The sequence below is a fragment of the Podarcis cretensis genome (genome assembly GCF_951804945.1).
Source record: "Podarcis cretensis genome assembly, chromosome: 11".
In the NCBI taxonomy this organism is placed as follows: Eukaryota; Metazoa; Chordata; class Lepidosauria; order Squamata; family Lacertidae; genus Podarcis; species Podarcis cretensis.
In genome coordinates, this window is record NC_137180.1 from 37,097,846 (window position 1) to 37,114,360 (window position 16,515).

The window sequence follows — 16,515 nt, forward strand, 5'->3', positions numbered from 1 at the left end:
GGTCACTCTGTTTTAACTGTTTTTAAATGTTTCAGTTATTATGCTTTTTAATTTCTTGTTTTATTGTGTATTTTAATTAAGGATTATTTTTTTATTATTATTTAGTTTATTACGGCTATTAGCCCATAAAATATGTACAAACATAAGAGCACAGAAGCATAAAAACCAATACATCTAACAACAGAAGGGGAGCACCACAATGCAAGGGTGGGTCATTGAACAGTGACAAATCACAGCTTGGGGCCCGGAAAGATCCAAGGGACGATTCACAGAAAGGAAAACTGGAGACGAGATCCGTCATGCACTCTCATCATAACTGTCCGCTTAGTTTTTGTTTTTGTTGTTGTTTTTTGGTGGTTTTTGTGTGTGAAATAACCGCATTCAGGAATCTCGCCACCTGCAGAGTTACAGAAGGATCTGTGTCCTGCAAAAGCAGTGCGGCATGTGACTCAACAGGCCTGCCAACCAAGCGCAGTAAAGCAGGAGCCAGAAATTTAGTCCTGGCTATGCTATGTAAGGGACAGTTGAACATTATATGTGGAAGAGATTCAACTGTTTTCCCGTCACACTCGCATAGCGGAGACACCAAACCCTTGGAAAATCTGTGGCTCAGCAGGTTCGATGGGAAAACATTGAACCTTGCACGAGTAAATGCAAGTCGGTGTGGTACAGATGAAAGAGATGACATGTATGATGGAAGGCCAAGTGGTGGGGTTATTCCGTGATACCTGGGGGAGCAGACACCCCCACCCCTGGAGAGGTTGTGTTGATTTTCAATGTCTGCTAATCTTTGCTCGATAAGGCTTTTGGCTGAGCGTAGGTTCATCTTTAAGGAGTCCGCTGGGGAAATTCCGATGCTCAGAAGTTTGTTAATTAAGGATGTTTTAATGCCCCAGTGGATTTGTTGTGCATTATAACAGCTTATTATAATGACAAACCTAGACAGCATCTTAAAAAGTAGAGACATCACCTTGCCAACAAAGGTCCGTATAGTAAAAGCTATGGTTTTCCCAGTAGTGATGTATGGAAGTGAGAGCTGGACCATAAAGAAGGCTGATTGCCGAAGAATTGATGCTTTTGAATTATGGTGCTGGAGGAGACTCTTGAGAGCCCCATGGACTGCAAGAAGAACAAACCTCTCCATTCTTAAGGAAATCAGTCCTGAGTGCTCACTGGAAGGACATATCCTGAAGCTGAGGCTCCAATACTTTGGCCACCTCATGAGAAGAGAAGACTCCCTGGAAAAGACCCTGATGCTGGGAAAGATGGAGGGCACAAGGAGAAGGGGATGACAGAGGACAAGATGGTTGGATAGTGTTCTCGAAGCTACCAGCATGAGTTTGACCAAACTGCGGGAGGCAGTGGAAGACAGAAGTGCCTGGCGTGGTCTGGTCCATGGGGTGACGAAGAGTCGGACATGACTAAACGACTAAACAACAACAACAACATAACGGCTTATTTATTTTATGGCTGTAAACTGCTTAGAAGCCATTTTGACAAACAAACAGCATACAAATTAATAAACAACAGCAATGTGTTTGAGATTTCTGCACTGCAGGGGGCTGGACTAGATGACCCTCGTAGCCCCTTCCAACTCTACAATTCTATGATACTAACAATAATATGAAGGTGAATTATGCTGCTATATATGTGAAGCTAAATATCTTCTGTAAGCCACCTCTGGAGGACTTTAGCACTGAAAGGTGGTGTAGAAATAGTTCAAACAAACAATAAACCTGCTACAGACCTTTTGCAGGAATGAGGGGAAGAAAAAAAATCTATTTAAATAGATTATATTGCATAGGTTCTAGAGCTACTATATTCTGTTCCTCATCTGTCCTTAATTTCAGGGAAGAATACAGGCCCTAAAGAATGTTTTGCCTTGAAAGTCTCCCAGGAGAGTGAAGTTTGGTAGGAGACAAGTGGGAAGAAGGGTAACCCTTGGTTTACCCCCTTGGTCATCACACCTATGTGTTCCTTTTATCCCCTGTGGCACTACTCCACCTTGGTGAGTAAGCATGGAGTATTGCCAGAGGCAAAAACCAGTTGGGGTATGTCAGGAAGTTTCAGGGGAGGTCTTGAGCTCTCCTTTCCCTCCCCATCCCTCTTAATGTTTCCTGAGGGCACTTTGCAATTGAAAAGGAGCCTGAAGTATAAAGGAGGCTGAAGTATAAAGTACAGCTTGCTCCTAGGAAAGCCCATCTAAGTGAATATACTTAGATGAGTTAATAGGCCAGGAATGCAGTTTTATTGCCAAGGGTAATCATTTACCCTTTAGTGTAAACAACAGGCTTTAATTGTGCAAAAAATAAAAAAATAAAGGATCAGGTGGGAAAGTAGTCAAACCTGAGCAGTTTAAGAAAGCTGTTTTATGTTTTCAGCATAATAGAGTAGCTTAAGGAATAAAATATAGAAAATGGGAAAGTATATTATTGTGTAACTTTTAGATTATGACCATTCAAGCAAAGAAAGGAATGTTGTGTTAATTCATTGTAAACAGACAAGATGAATCATCCAGACAGTTTTTGCCTATTAAGGATCTGAATAGATAGGATGTTGATATTAGTCATTCTGAACCTTGATTAAGGAGATAAGTTGTAATTAAATACAGATGTGAACTTCAGAGGAAATTATGTCCCTGAATTTATGGCCTGTCTTTTCTGCTAAGTATCTAAACAGCAGTTAAGAAGTCAGATCTTGTATCTGTGTTTGGTTATTTGAGTTAGCAGGAGGTCACCAGCTTCAGACTGTCTAAATTAGAAATGATATATGTTAAATCCATGATGAGAGGCTCCCATGTAGTTGAGCAATCCTAAGAAGGGGAAGAGTGATTGAAGTGGGGACAATCTGCTACTTCCAAAGTCAGGGGAGATAAGAGTTTCCCCTTCTTTCCCCCAGCATTTGTTGCAAAAAAGTATTGTCGTATGACATGCTCCTGTTCAGGTTTCCCACAACGCCCTTATTCCAGGATATTCCATTCCCCCCAGTTTCTTATTCCATTCAAGAGTCAGTAATCAGTATTCTATGCCCACGGAGCACACTCAGAATGCATATACAGCAGACATTTAAAGCACTTTCTCCTTCAAGAACCCTGGAAACTCTGGTTTACTACTTACCGAACTACAATTTGCAGTGCCCTTAACAAGCTAGTTCCCAGCATTAGAGAGGCTGTGCTTTAATGTAAGGCGTGTTTGCGACCTCAATCTTTATTGATCTTAGGAACAGACCCTGAACAAGACATTTTCCCCTGAAGAGTTATGTGTGCATGCCTCCACAATCCTTGCTGTTTCCTCAAGCCTGCTGATAAATCTGTTTCATACATACATTGTGCCATTTTGGCCACATAAGGATCCACACGTGAAGAATGAGTTCTGGACAGTAATTTCTTTCAGCATACTCCATTCCGTTCCCCACCAATCCTTGTTGTTGTTTTCCATTTCCCACCTTTTGACCAGTCAGTCAGCATTCAATGACCCCTAAGCATCCTCAGTAATCAGTGAATTGCAAGGGCTCTTCTTCATGTAAGGGCTGGGATTTTTTTGGTACTTCTGCAAACTTTGGAGTCACTCTGAGCTGCCTGGTAGTTCTCTCTTGCAGATGGATTGTGTTATTTTGATTACATAAGTCTTCAGTCAGAGAATGAGGTCAGTATTTACATTGAGGGAATTATACATTAGAATTCTGCTCCATAAAACAAAGAAGAAAAGCAAACATGGGTGTGGTTGTGATGAATGCAGGCTTGCTGTCCAGCTGAATTAGATCTATTGGATCTTCGGAGCTCCTTAACTCCACATTTTTCATGGCATATCTATGATACCACTGAATCCCTTTGGGGATCAGTTAACTCTGGGTCAGAATTGTTTTATGTGCCAATACCCAAAACATGCAATAAGAGTACCTGGTTTGTTGTTTCGTTTCTCTCTTTTGGAATCAGCTTCTTTCTGAGTGCCTGTGTTTTTCTTCGGGCTAAATTAATCATCACATTGCTAGTGTGAGTCTACTCTTTTGAAGTGTTGATTTGGGCCAGTGTTGAAATGTTACAAAACTTCCATTCTTATAAAACACTGGTAACATTTGATAACATTTGCACTGAGTCTAGGATAAGATCCTGAAATGGGTGGCTCTCAAGATGCAGCTGGCAGAGCGGTAGCTATGGGGGGACTAGCCGACTAGGCGTGTTTTTTTGCCCCGGGTGAAGCCTCCAGAGGGGTGTTGTTGAAGCTGCCAGCCTCTGTGTACAGTGGTACCTCGGGTTAAGTACTTAATTCGTTCCGGAGGTCCGTACTTAACCTGAAACTGTTCTTAACCTGAAGCACCACTTTAGCTAATGGGGCCTCCTGCTGCTGCCGCACCGCCAGAGCACAATTTCTGTTCTCATTCTGAAGCAAAGTTCTTAACCTGAAGCACTATTTCTGGGTTAGCGGAGTGTGTAACCTGAAGCGTATGTAACCCAAGGTACCACTGTATGTATGTGTGTGTATGCAAAAGAGTGGGGGGTGTATGCCAAACTAGGTCTTTAGGCTTCATTTCACCTGGCTCAGTTTCGCCCCACAAGTTCCCTTCCTTTCTTCAACCATTACTAGGACATTTTAAGTATCTGGGAGGGGGGAGGGGGAGAAAGGTGGGCGGATGGATGGGAAGGACATGCAGCACACAAAGCTTTGGTGATGAAGAATAGGGGCTTTCCTAGCTTGAAAGTTTAGAGGGGAGTTGAGCATGCAGCTTCCTGTTCTCACCTCCAGCAAATCTAGCTACTGGCCAAGAGAAGAAAAGGCTCAAGGGAAAGGATGATTCAGTTACTATGAGACAGCATAAGATTCCGCCCCCCTTCCGTCCTGGAAATAGAGCTGAGAATTTCTGGCATAATAGTCTCCAAACATTCTCCACCATTAGGTCAGGGCATTGTGGAGGGTGTAAAATGGTGGCCAGTCTGACAATACAATTGCTGCTGCTAACACTTATGGTGATGGCAACAACAAAACCTCAGGGGAAACATAAAAATAAATGTGCTAATGATGAGCACTACCCCCCAAGAAACTGCTGGGGGATTTCTCCTCTGCACTGAGAAGTTTGGTGACATTTTTCTGCTTACAAGAAAATTACCTGAAATCCTTAGAAAAAGAAATACAAGCAAGCCAGGCAGCAGCAGATGTATCCGCTATTGCTTTTAGCAGTTCACCTGAAGCCCAGGCAGCTGCTGCTGCTTCCTTTCTGTCCTTGATTATTTCCAGTCTTGAGATGAAGGGAGCCTATGCTACCCAAGAACTATGCCAAATGCTGGAAGCGAGTAGAAGTAATCCCAATTTTGTTGCAGTGTTATTATATTTATATTTATTATTATGCGTAGAGCACCTTATGGATTGAAAGGAAGGTTAGAAATTGCATGCAATAATGTGAACACCAGTTTAATGCACAGCGTTGACACTATCAGTCATATGGCATAAAAGGAACGAGTCTCTACTCAGATAAAGGAACTTCTAACGCTCCATCAATACTGAGAATTGTAGTTAAAACTTCCAGGATTTAAAATGCCAAGTGGCATTTGAGTAGGTGAGAGTTACTTTACACACCATACATTTAAAGCACGTCCCCTCCCCTCCCTGGAATTGTAGTTAATTTTGTATTTTGATTTATTTTAATCCACATCGGGAGGGATCTTTACCCCACTCCAAAAACGTGTGTTTGAAATCCATTAAAAGAAATCATAATAATAGTAAATAGCATCAGGGGCAGACTTTGGTCATATGGCATCCTGAGTGAGGACAAAAAATTATGCTCCCCGCCCCCAGCTTTGTGTAGGTACCCATATAAATATATGTATTGTTGTTGTTGTTGTTATTTGCCCCCTGGGCTCGGCACTCTGGGGGGGGGGGGACCACCCATACTGCCCTAAATCCGATGCTAATAGCACATTGGTTCTGTTTTTAGGAAGACCCTCTGACTTGTCTCACACTGAGACCAGATAAAGATTTCCACATCCTGTCTAGTTGTTTGTTTGTTTGTTTGTAGTGTTTGTTTGTTTGTTTGTGTTTCTTTGTTTCAAAGCAATTGTGCCTAATGACTTACTTATTCAGTGGCATTTATAGTTGTTCCACGATCCTGTGGATGCTCTAAACCGGTTCTACAAATTCTTTAATAGTTCAGTGGCAACATGCTTGAACCACATCAGTCGGTGACACGCAGTTAATCAGGTGCACTTAGTACAGACTAGCAGCTATATGAGACTGCTTGCCATATTTAAAAACAGGGATGGGAAACCTAGTCTTGCAGATGTTGGGTGGGTGGAGGTTTTGAAAAGGAAGGCTAGAGCTGTACCCTTGAAATCATGATCTCCCGAGACGGCTCTTCGTTCACTAACTGGCTAAGGATGCAATCCTAACCCCATTTACCTGGGGGTATGCCCCCCTAACCTCAGTGGGACTTCCTTCTGAGTCAGGGGTGCCAACTTCAATAAAACAAAGGAGGCAGGTAAGCCCTTGCATAATGGATCACAAGACATGGTGCATGCACACCATTTGAATGGCATTGGCAAGGCCCATCAACTTTGGGGAACCCGAAGGGACCTCAGCCCCTAGGAGTTGGCTCCCATGTGTAGACATGGATTGTGATGGACTAGTTTACTGAATCCATTACTTTTACTGAAGTATCCTTTACAGAATTCCGTAGGACTTGCTGGCAGCTAAGTGGGATTAGAAGCGTAGCCTTAGGCTGCCTACATTTAAAGCCCATTAACAACACCCCAAGCATCCTGGGAACTGTAGTTTGTTAAGGGTGCTGGGCCTTGTCCGGGTGAGGGTCAACTACAATTTCCAGGATTCCTGTGGGGGCGTGCTTTAAATGTGTGTCACATAAAGCCTTTTGGTGCCTGCGATTCCTGGGAACAGGGCCAGATTTAGATTTGATGAGGCCTTAAGCTGCTGAAGGTAATGGGGCCCTTTATATGTTCAGCTGTCCTTTGTCACTATTTTTTGTGTTCAATATATAGTAATTTGAGGGATGTGGGTGGAGCTGTGGTCTAAACCACAAAGCCTAGGGCTTGCTGATTGGAAGGTTGGCGGTTCGAATCCCTGCGACAGGGTGAGCTACTGTTGTTCGGTCCCAGCTCCTGCCCACCTAGCAGTTCGAAAGCATGTCAAAGTACAAGTAGATAAATAGGTACCACTCCAGAGGGAAGGTAAACGGTGTTTCCGTGCGCTGCTCTGGTTCGCCAGAAGCGGCTTAGTCATGCTGGCCACATGACCTGGAAGCTGTCTTTGGACAAACGCCAGCTCCCTTGGCCTATAGAGCGAGATGAGTGCGCAACCCCAGAGTTGTCCGCGACTGGACCTTATGGTATAATTACCTTTACCTTTACATGGTAATTTATGGACCTAACAGGTTGTTGTTATTGTTGTTGTTGTTTAGTCGTGTCCGACTCTTCGTGACCCCATGGACCAGAGCACGCCAGGCACTCCTGTCTTCCACTGCCTTCCGCAGTTTGGTCAAACTCATGCTGGTAGCTTCGAGAACACTGTCCAACCATCTCGTCCTCTGCCGTCCCCTTCTCCTTGTGCCCTCCATCTTTCCCAGCATCAGGGTCTTAGATACCTAACAGGTATCTAAAGCCATTTGCACATAACAAAATATGTATGTTATCAAAGTAATTGTTGAACTGAAATACAATTAAGAAGTATATTAATAGTGAAATACAATTAAGTATATTAATAGTGTTTTTATCTTATATTTTGGAAATGTACATCCAGTGGTTTTTTTCCCTTTAATTTTTTTTGGGGGGCCCTAAGCTACAGCTTGTTTAGCTTATACGGAAATCCGGCACTACCTGGGAACATGTCTGGCTCTGCTCGTAGGCGCTCCGCGAGCTCGATGGCGGCGCGCAAAGCGCCTCCGCCTCCGCGCCACGTTCCAGAGCCCTGAGCTCACCTCGCCCCTCTCCCGAGGGCAGCCAAGAGCGCCTACCTACTGCCAGGCGCGGGGGGAGGGGAGGGGGAGGGCAGGACTGGAGCGGTGACGTCACGGAGGTGCTGCTTAGGCGCCGCCCCCTCCCGAGCCCTCCACCTCTCCCTTTTTAGGTATCAGTGAAACTGCCCAGTCGCCGTCGACGCTCGAGGAGGAAGTTGGTGGTGGCGCCTTTGCAGCGAGGCGCGTGCCGCGGAAATGGGGCGCCTCGGCCGGGCTTGGCTGGGGTTCGTGGTGCTGCTTGGAGCTCTGATGCTCGCTTCTGCCACAGGTAAGGCACGGAGAGGGGAAGAAGGTGGCGGGGTCCTTTTCTCTGCCTGCCCTCCAACCTTTCTCCTGGAGATTTCGCTGGTCTCTGGCTCAGGTAGACTTGGTTTGCCTCTTCTTAGTCCGAGCAGCAGGATCGGATCCTTGTTTAGGCAAAGTGGAAGTTAAGTGCAGTGGGACTCCCAAACGAATGTGCAGAGAGACTTGCACCATTGGGGATGTTAATCATTCCCACCCCTCTTTCAATTATTATTTATCCATGTAAGGTAAACAAGGCTTAACTTAATGTCCTGCTTTGAGTGCATGGCTGCAAATCGTATAAGCTGCCCCAAGTATATACTGAATGCTTCCCCACCCCTCTTTTTTAACTTCTGGGTCGCCATAAGTCGTGTTTACCTGGAGTAAAGATCTTCAGCAGTGGCTTTCAGACTGCTCAACTTTATGGAGTCTTCTCCACACTGATTTATTTGCCTTTAGAAAGTGCGAACACCACTGACTTACACTTCCTCCTTGCACCTTTTGGCTTTCACTTCAAAGCTACCAAGTGACTAATTTCAGTGCCTAAAACATTTCCTTTTTTGGCGCGGGGCTGGGGGGACGACTTAGAACATTGTGTTAATATCTGATTTACTTTGAAGTCTACAAGAATTATCTGTGTTCTTGTGAATGGGTACTAGGTGTTAAACTTCACTTTGATCTCTTCAGTAAGGCATCCAGTAAATCTTGTAAATAACGACAATAAAAAATTGTCTCTAGGACAGAAGGTTCTTACATAAACCTGATATCTTGACAATGCTTTCCTTTGAACCATGGTTTATATTTAAAATATGTATGTAAAATAGCTTGACACAGACTGATTTTTTTACCACATTAAAAAACCTAGTCTGAAAAAGAAAACTTAATGAATCTTTAATTAAGCTCTCAGACATTAGTGCTAAGGATCTGATCTCCTGAAAAAATCAAAGTATAATCTTCCTGACTGTAGCAAAACAGTTCTATCATGCATTAAGATGGGATTTTGGGGAGCAATGGATAACACTTTAGGCCAGGGGTTAGCAAACTTTTTCAGCAGGGGGTTGGTCCACTGTCCCTCAGACCTTGTGGGGGAGACTATATTTGGATATTAAGAAGAAGAACAAATTCCTATGCCCCACAAATAACCCAGAGATGCATTTTAAATAAAAGGACACATTCTACTCATGTAAAAACATGCTGATTCCTGGACTGTCCGCAGGCCAGTTTTAGAAGGCCATTGGGCCGGATCTGGCCCCCGGGCCTTAGTTTGCCTACCCATTCTTTAGGCTGTGAGATTCAATATAATTTTATTAGGCTTTGGTATTAGCTTGTAGTAAATGAATAGAATGCATAATCTAAAAGGTTAGGAAAGTGTTGGTAACTTGGGGCTCTTTTCATGCCTCCTGGGTATGCCTTGCAGTGCAAACATTCTCAGGACTTCATTTTACATAAATGCAACTTGTACAATTGTAAAATGGCCTTATACCAGTTCATTGAAGGCTCTTCTTAGATCACTAAATGGACATCCTCTTTTGCTTACTACTTTTTGTAAGAATATTCTGGGCAGTCCAAGATACTAAGATTGGATAAACAAAGTACCAATATTCACTTTGTGTCTAAACTGCTCGGTGTCAAGGAGTATTTATTTATTTATTTATTTATTTAAGAAGAGATAATATAAGTTTTCTGCTTTGCAATGGCTTCTTTGCAGCTTTTAATTTTGTGATGGTGTTAATGGTTGTTTCTGCATCTGTTAAGCTTCTGTTTGAATCCAAATGTCTTTTATGGTTTCTGCAACTTCTACCTGGGGAGCGCAGTTAATTAAGAACAACCCAATACTTCTTTTCTATGGCATCTGTGCATTTAGACTCTGGTTTTGTTGGTATGTTATATCAGCTTGAGTAATTTTCTAGAAAAACCACTCTCGTTTTTAAAAAGGGTTCAATATCTAGAAAAGATTTTGTAATATATTTGCAGGAGTATGGCATCCACCCCTAACATCTCTTTCAGCAGAAGCCAATGAAGTGGACTAAAAAGTCTGGCAAACTAGCTACACACACAATTACTCTTTTATACCACGCGATTGATGCACATGAAGCTTTCTGGCGTAAAACCAAAAAGGCAGTTCCTGTCATTCAAAGAACCTGTATTCTGAAGCTGGAAAGTGGGGGGGGGGGGGGAGCAGAAATATGTCAGAGACAAGTACATATACCGTACTTTGTTGTGGTTGGAGATAAGCTGTACTTCCTGGAGTGATAACCATACAGAAGGTCCCAAGTTCAATCCTCAACATTTCCACGTAGGGCTAGGAAACACCGGAGAGCTGCTGCCAGTCAGTGTAAGACAGTATTGAGCTAGATGGACTAGTGGTCTGACTCAGGAACGTACCAAGAGAGTGGGTGGTTTCCCTAGCCAGGTCTGCCTTGTCCCTTGGGAGTGTGTTTTGCCTTCTCATACTGATCTGTACTAAAAGGGTAGCTACTACCCTTATGTTCACACATAATGTCACTGTATCTAAACCATCCACTGCAGCTCCTGCAATGTGCCTTGGCGCCCTTTTCAAATTTGACACTGGAGATTGTGATTTACATCTTCCTACTGCAGGAGGAATGGTGGAGCAACATTCCTAGGGCTAAGGGACTATATTTGACTCTGTGAGAAATCAATGGGTGTAGTTGTCTTGCAAGACCTAGCTGCAGACGCCAACCTTGCTCCTGAGGATTTCACAACATGTTGTAAAAAAGAGAGAGAGAAAGAGAAGAGAAGAGAAGGCATTTTGTAAAATTCCATATGGCTGGCCCTACCATTGGGTAGACAGAGTTGGCTGCCATAGTCTGCAGATGCTGTGAGGTGTGGAACGATGACAAGATGTTGGGTGATGGAGCTCTGGGCTGCATGGCCTCTCCTGCACCCCCTAGGCTAGCCACCACCTCCAGGGCACAAATGAGGTTGCTATCCTATAATGGCTATTTGATTAAGATCCAACTGTCAAACTGGTTGGTTCCTGTACATAGACCAATGGGGTATGATCTTTTCCTTTAAGTCAGGCAGCAAAATATATTGGGTTGGCTCTGCAGAGTGAGTATAAAAGTGAAATTAGTGTAGACTTCACATTGTGACTGGAGGTAGGAGTAGGAGGCATGTTTCTTGCTATCTCTTCTTTCCCATACCTCCTGCTCATTATTTGTGTACACTAAAAACACTTGCTAACAAAGTGAAAACATAAAAGTTTCAATACTGGTTTTTCAGGTGCTTTTGAGTGTGTGCTATACAAAGCACAATCTATTCCAGTTTTCTCCTGCTCATAGCGCTAATGAATGAGTGAGCCTTTTAGTCAGTGGCTCCAGTTAGCATCCAGTGTTAATATCTAACTACATAATGGCATGAGTTGCAGCTGTGTAACAACTTTGCTATTAGTCAGGGCCAAACCCTCTTGCAACCAAGTGTGCTGACCATGTTAGGTAGTTGGCGTTGAAGAGCACTGTGGCTTAATGCTCCACCTACTATTGCATTAGTTAGGCAGAACTATGTGCTATGAATGAAACATATTGTTCCCAGTCCTGTGCTTACTTTATATCACTGATGTAGAAGAAAGGTAAAGGTAGGTCCAGTCGCAGACGACTCTGGGGTTGCAGAGCTCTTCTCACTTTATTGGCCAAGGGAGCCAGCATACAGCTTCCGGGTCATGTGGCCAGCATGACTAAGCCGCTTCTGGTGAACCAGAGCAGCGCACGGAAACGCCGTTTACCTTCCCGCCAGAGCAGTACCTATTTATCTACTTGCATTTCATGCTTTCAAACTGCTAGGCTGGCAGGAGCAGGGACCAAGCAATGGGAGCTCACCCTGTCATGGGGATTCGAACCGCCAACCTTCTGATCAGCAAGCCCTAGACTCTGTGGTTTAACCCACAGCGCCACCCACGTCCCAGAAGAAAGTACTGTTAAGTATTTGGGAGATAGATAGATATAGATGAGAATGAATGAATGAAGACAATGTGTTTCTCTCCCTTGAGCCCAAGAGAGGGTTCAGTCCTTTTTGTTTTCAAAACTCTTTCATGGCAGTAAAAGGTAAAGGTAAAGGTACCCCTGCCCGTAAGGGCCAGTCTTGACAGACTCTGGGGTTGTGCGCCCATCTCACTTAAGAGGCCAGGGGCCAGCGCTGTCCGGAGACACTTCCGGGTCACGTGGCCAGCGTGACATCGCTGCTCTGGCCAGAGCCAGAGCCAGAGCCGCACACGGAAACGCCGTTTACCTTCCCGCTGGTAAGCGGTCCCTATTTATCTACTTGCACCCGGAGGTGCTTTCGAACTGCTAGGTTGGCAGGCGCTGGGACCGAGCAGCGGGAGCGCACCCCGCCGCAGGGATTCGAACCGCCAACCTTTCGATCGGCAAGCCCTAGGTGCTGAGGCTTTAACCCACAGCGCCACCTGCGTCCCTTATTTCATGGCAGTGCATAGGTTATTAATCCATAGCTTGTCTGTCCTCACCAACTCTTCCAGACAGTGTCTGCTTGAAGTCACCACACCCCCAACTTCCACCTCCTTTCCCCAATACCATTTATTCTTTGTGTAATACACTTACAATACAAATGCAATACAAATACTCACTGGATTGCTTGAAAAACTCTTAAGGCACAAAATAATAAGCCTAATTGGCGGCAAAAATGGCTGAGAACCAATGAAGTATAGTGGTTAGAGTCCCAGACTAGTACTTGGGTTCTAATCCCAACTCAGCCATGAAGCTCAAGGTTGAGGCCTTTCTTCAGAAACAATCTTATTTGCATCACAGGATGTTTGTGAGAATAAAATGAAGAGGGGGAAGCAGCCCACCTCCTTGAAGGAAGGGTGGGATAAAAACATGATAGATAATAAAGTAAAATGACCTCCATAGGCTTTAGCAGGAACAATGGTCAGGCATAAGGAAGGATTAAGCATGATGGATAAATAAGGTAAGAACAGCCACTGAGAGTTTTTCCAGGAACAATGGACAGGCATAGGAAGGATTAAGCATGGCCTTCGCACTCTCTTCTTCAAAAGATTCTAAATTTGTGGGTCGTCTTGATGGAGTCAAGCTTGCCAGATAGCTCTGTCAGTTGAATGGTAGAACTCCCCCAAACCAAATTGAATTATAGTATCCAATTAAGTATTTAGGAGTGTTCTCTATGTAGGCTTCATGATGATCATGTTTGGTTTTTCACCAATGAGCAGCTAACACTCTTGCTTTTATCTTCTTTTTAGAGAGAAATCCAACCAACCGGACAAAAGGAAGAAGCTTTATTGGTCATAAGGTCAATACAAGCGACACCTCTAAAGATGCATACACTGTGGATGCTTTTGCAGCCAAAATCCTCACTGGCAAATTGACTACAGTCTTCCTTCCCACGGTCTACATTCTAGTGTTCATCATTGGCTTGCCGAGCAATGCTATGGCTCTGTGGGTCTTCTTCTTGAGAACGAAAAAGCGGCACCCAGCGGTGGTCTATATGGCTAACCTGGCAATGGCAGATCTCCTCTTCGTTATCTGGTTCCCTCTGAAGATTGCATACCATATTAACGGCAATAACTGGATCTATGGCGAGGGCTTGTGCAAAGTACTCGTTGGGTTCTTCTATGGAAACATGTACTGCTCTATCCTTTTCATGACATGCCTCAGCGTACAAAGGTATTGGGTGATTGTGAACCCCATATTGCACTCAAGAAAGAAGTCGGAAATTTCTGTGGGGATTTCAGCTGCAATATGGGTACTCATCCTCCTTGGCACCATTCCATTGTATCTCGTTGACCAAACTGTTTATGTTTCTAACCTCAACATCACCACATGTCATGATGTCCTGCCTCATGCAGTGTTGGCTAAAGACATGTACAACTACTTCCTTTCTCTAGCAATTGGAGTTTTCTTATTCCCTGCTGTTCTCACCACTGTTTCCTACGTCCTCATGATAAAGACTCTGAACGCTTCCATTACAGATGAGAACATTGGCAAGAAACGGAAAAGAGCCATCAAGTTCATCATTACTGTGCTTTCCATGTACTTGATCTGTTTTTTGCCCAGTAATGTTCTGCTCGTGTTACACTACGCCCAGATCACAACCCACAACACCAGTAATGTATATGCCTTGTACATTGTAGCGTTGTGCCTTTCTTCCCTAAACAGCTGCATCGATCCATTTGTCTATTACTTCATTTCAAAGGACTTTAGGGACAACCTTAAAAACGCACTCCTCTGTCGAAGCGTGCGCACTACAAGGAGGATGCAAGTCTCTCTCTCGTCAAACAGATACCCAAGGAAGTCCCCCTCTTATTCCTCCGGTTCACAGACTACGAAGTCAACCTACTAAATTTATATTTGGATGGAAGTTTGGTCTCCTGTTGGCAATGAAAAACTGAACAGTGTTTGCCTTACATAACTTCATAAGAACTTCCAAACTGCTCTATCCTTCCATCTTTCCTTTGGGATGGAAAAACCAAAAGCAGCTGGCCTGATACGTGTGCTAAATAAATCAACAGGTTTCTGCTTCTGTAGACAAGTTTGTTGGTTTTAAAGGGAACCTTCAGTGTAAATGCTGATAGCCACTGACTGCTAGTTCCCAGGTTTATTGTTATGGTCTTATGTAATCACTAATCTTCAGTAATAATTAAAAGGTTTGCGTTTTGAGGGTCACAGTCCTTCATGAGATAAGTCTTACAACACACATGCAGCAGTTCGTAGACAGATGATTCAGTTATATGTTTGCCAAACCTATCTGTTGCCAATCTCTCTCAAGGCCCTATTGTATTACTGATGTCCAAGTGAGTATTGTTTGCACTGAGATATATATAGATATATATCTAAGGTTTTTTTTATATATATAATTTATAGACAACTCTTTATATTTTAAATATGCTGTGAATATGCAGTGAGACCAATAATGTAGTCTCAGTGTAGCATGCAATTATGTGCTTTTTTTCTAAAATGTACTTTGCAGTAATTTTGTTTCCAATATTTTAAACTTTTTACAAAGTGGTACTTTTAATAAACTCCGATTTTTGTCTATTACGTTTAAGGTATTAATATTGTCTCAAAAAGCATTAAAGCAGGGGTGGGAAACCTCATACCATGGAGCCCAAATGTGGTCTTCTAGACCTCTCTGGACTCTTCCCAAGCGGCACCCCTGCAACTTGCTCTGCCCATGAACTGAGCCAAGGTAGGGTGCCTTGTGATATTTGTATGCTCTGCTCACAGGTCACAAACTGACCAATGACCTTTTCGTTCAGCAAGTTCTTAAATGTGAATTATATGAGGGGCTATGGGATCCAGTTTGAAAAATAAATTTGCATTTTTAAAAAAGGACTTATTGGCCACATTTGCACATCATGCTAAGCCAAATGATCTGCCTTCTGCAATGGTGATTGCAGCCACTTTGTTCCTCCCTGGTCCTTTTAGCTCTGCATAATGCAGCAGCTAAGCCCTGCCTGTTATAAAAACCAGGAATTATGCTTAAGTTCTTTTTTTTCTAACCATGATCTGTAGCCAAGGTTTTTTCTCAGGTACAGATCATGGTTAAGGAGGACTGCAGTGACTAGTATGCATGACACACACTAAGCCAAACCTGAGCTACAAGAATTTGTCAGGAACAAAGCGAGTGTGAGCTTTGCATGAACTTTGCACAGTCCTGCTAAACCATAGTTTAGGACCATGAGAGGTCCAAAAGGTGACAACACAAAACAGGGCCTTTTCTGCAGTGGCTTCCCATTTGTGGAATGCTCTCCCCAGGGAGGTTTGACTGGCAGCTTCATTACACATCTTTAGTACCAGGCGAAAACATTCCTTCAACCAGGCCTTTGGCTGATTAACATCAATACCCTTTTAAATGGGTTTGTGGGAGGGGGGTTATTGATTTGTTTTTGTTCTTACTATGTATTTTGTGTTTTTTATCTTACAATTTTATGTTGTGAACCTCCCTGAGATCTACGGATGAAGGGCTGTGTACAATTTTTAAAAAAATAAGAATAATAAACATAAATAAAGTGTTATGCAAAGTGGGCCACTGTGTTTCTGAGCCATGGAACAAGAATTTGGTTGGTGCTGTGTTTTGCTTGGTTCTGCTAATAATTACAATCCCTAACTTTTCCTTTAACTCCCAAATCATGCCATGAGAAACGAAAGGTTTTCTTGTCGTAGACCGTTTTACTTAGGAAGCTTCATGTTTCACCAGCTAGTGTTCTTATTTTGCCTCCTCTGAGTCAGCTGCTGGGGAGACTGGTCAATGTTGCCATGTTTCTGACTCAGAAGTAACTGA

At 43.4% G+C, this 16,515-nt stretch overlaps 1 protein-coding gene across 1 annotated transcript; it reads left to right on the forward strand.

Annotated features, from left to right (window-relative positions):
• The first annotated feature begins 8,067 nt into the window (after positions 1-8,067).
• On the forward strand, positions 8,068-16,258 carry F2RL1 (F2R like trypsin receptor 1). Its single transcript, XM_079994621.1, has 2 exons — positions 8,068-8,227; positions 13,475-16,258. Exons 1-2 carry the CDS (start codon positions 8,155-8,157, stop codon positions 14,572-14,574), a joined length of 1,173 nt encoding a protein of 390 aa, XP_079850747.1. The 5' UTR covers positions 8,068-8,154; the 3' UTR covers positions 14,575-16,258.
• The last annotated feature ends 257 nt before the right edge of the window (positions 16,259-16,515 follow it).

What these genes read in the sequence shown, in the direction of transcription:
- F2RL1 (XM_079994621.1), top strand. Translation starts at nt 8,155, where the DNA reads ATGGGGCGCCTCGGCCGGGCTTGGCTGGGGTTCGTGGTGCTGCTTGGA. An exon ending in GATGCTCGCTTCTGCCACAG is followed by an intron (nt 8,228 to 13,474) that starts GTAAGGCACGGA and finishes TCTTCTTTTTAG; the next exon opens with AGAGAAATCCAACCAACCGG.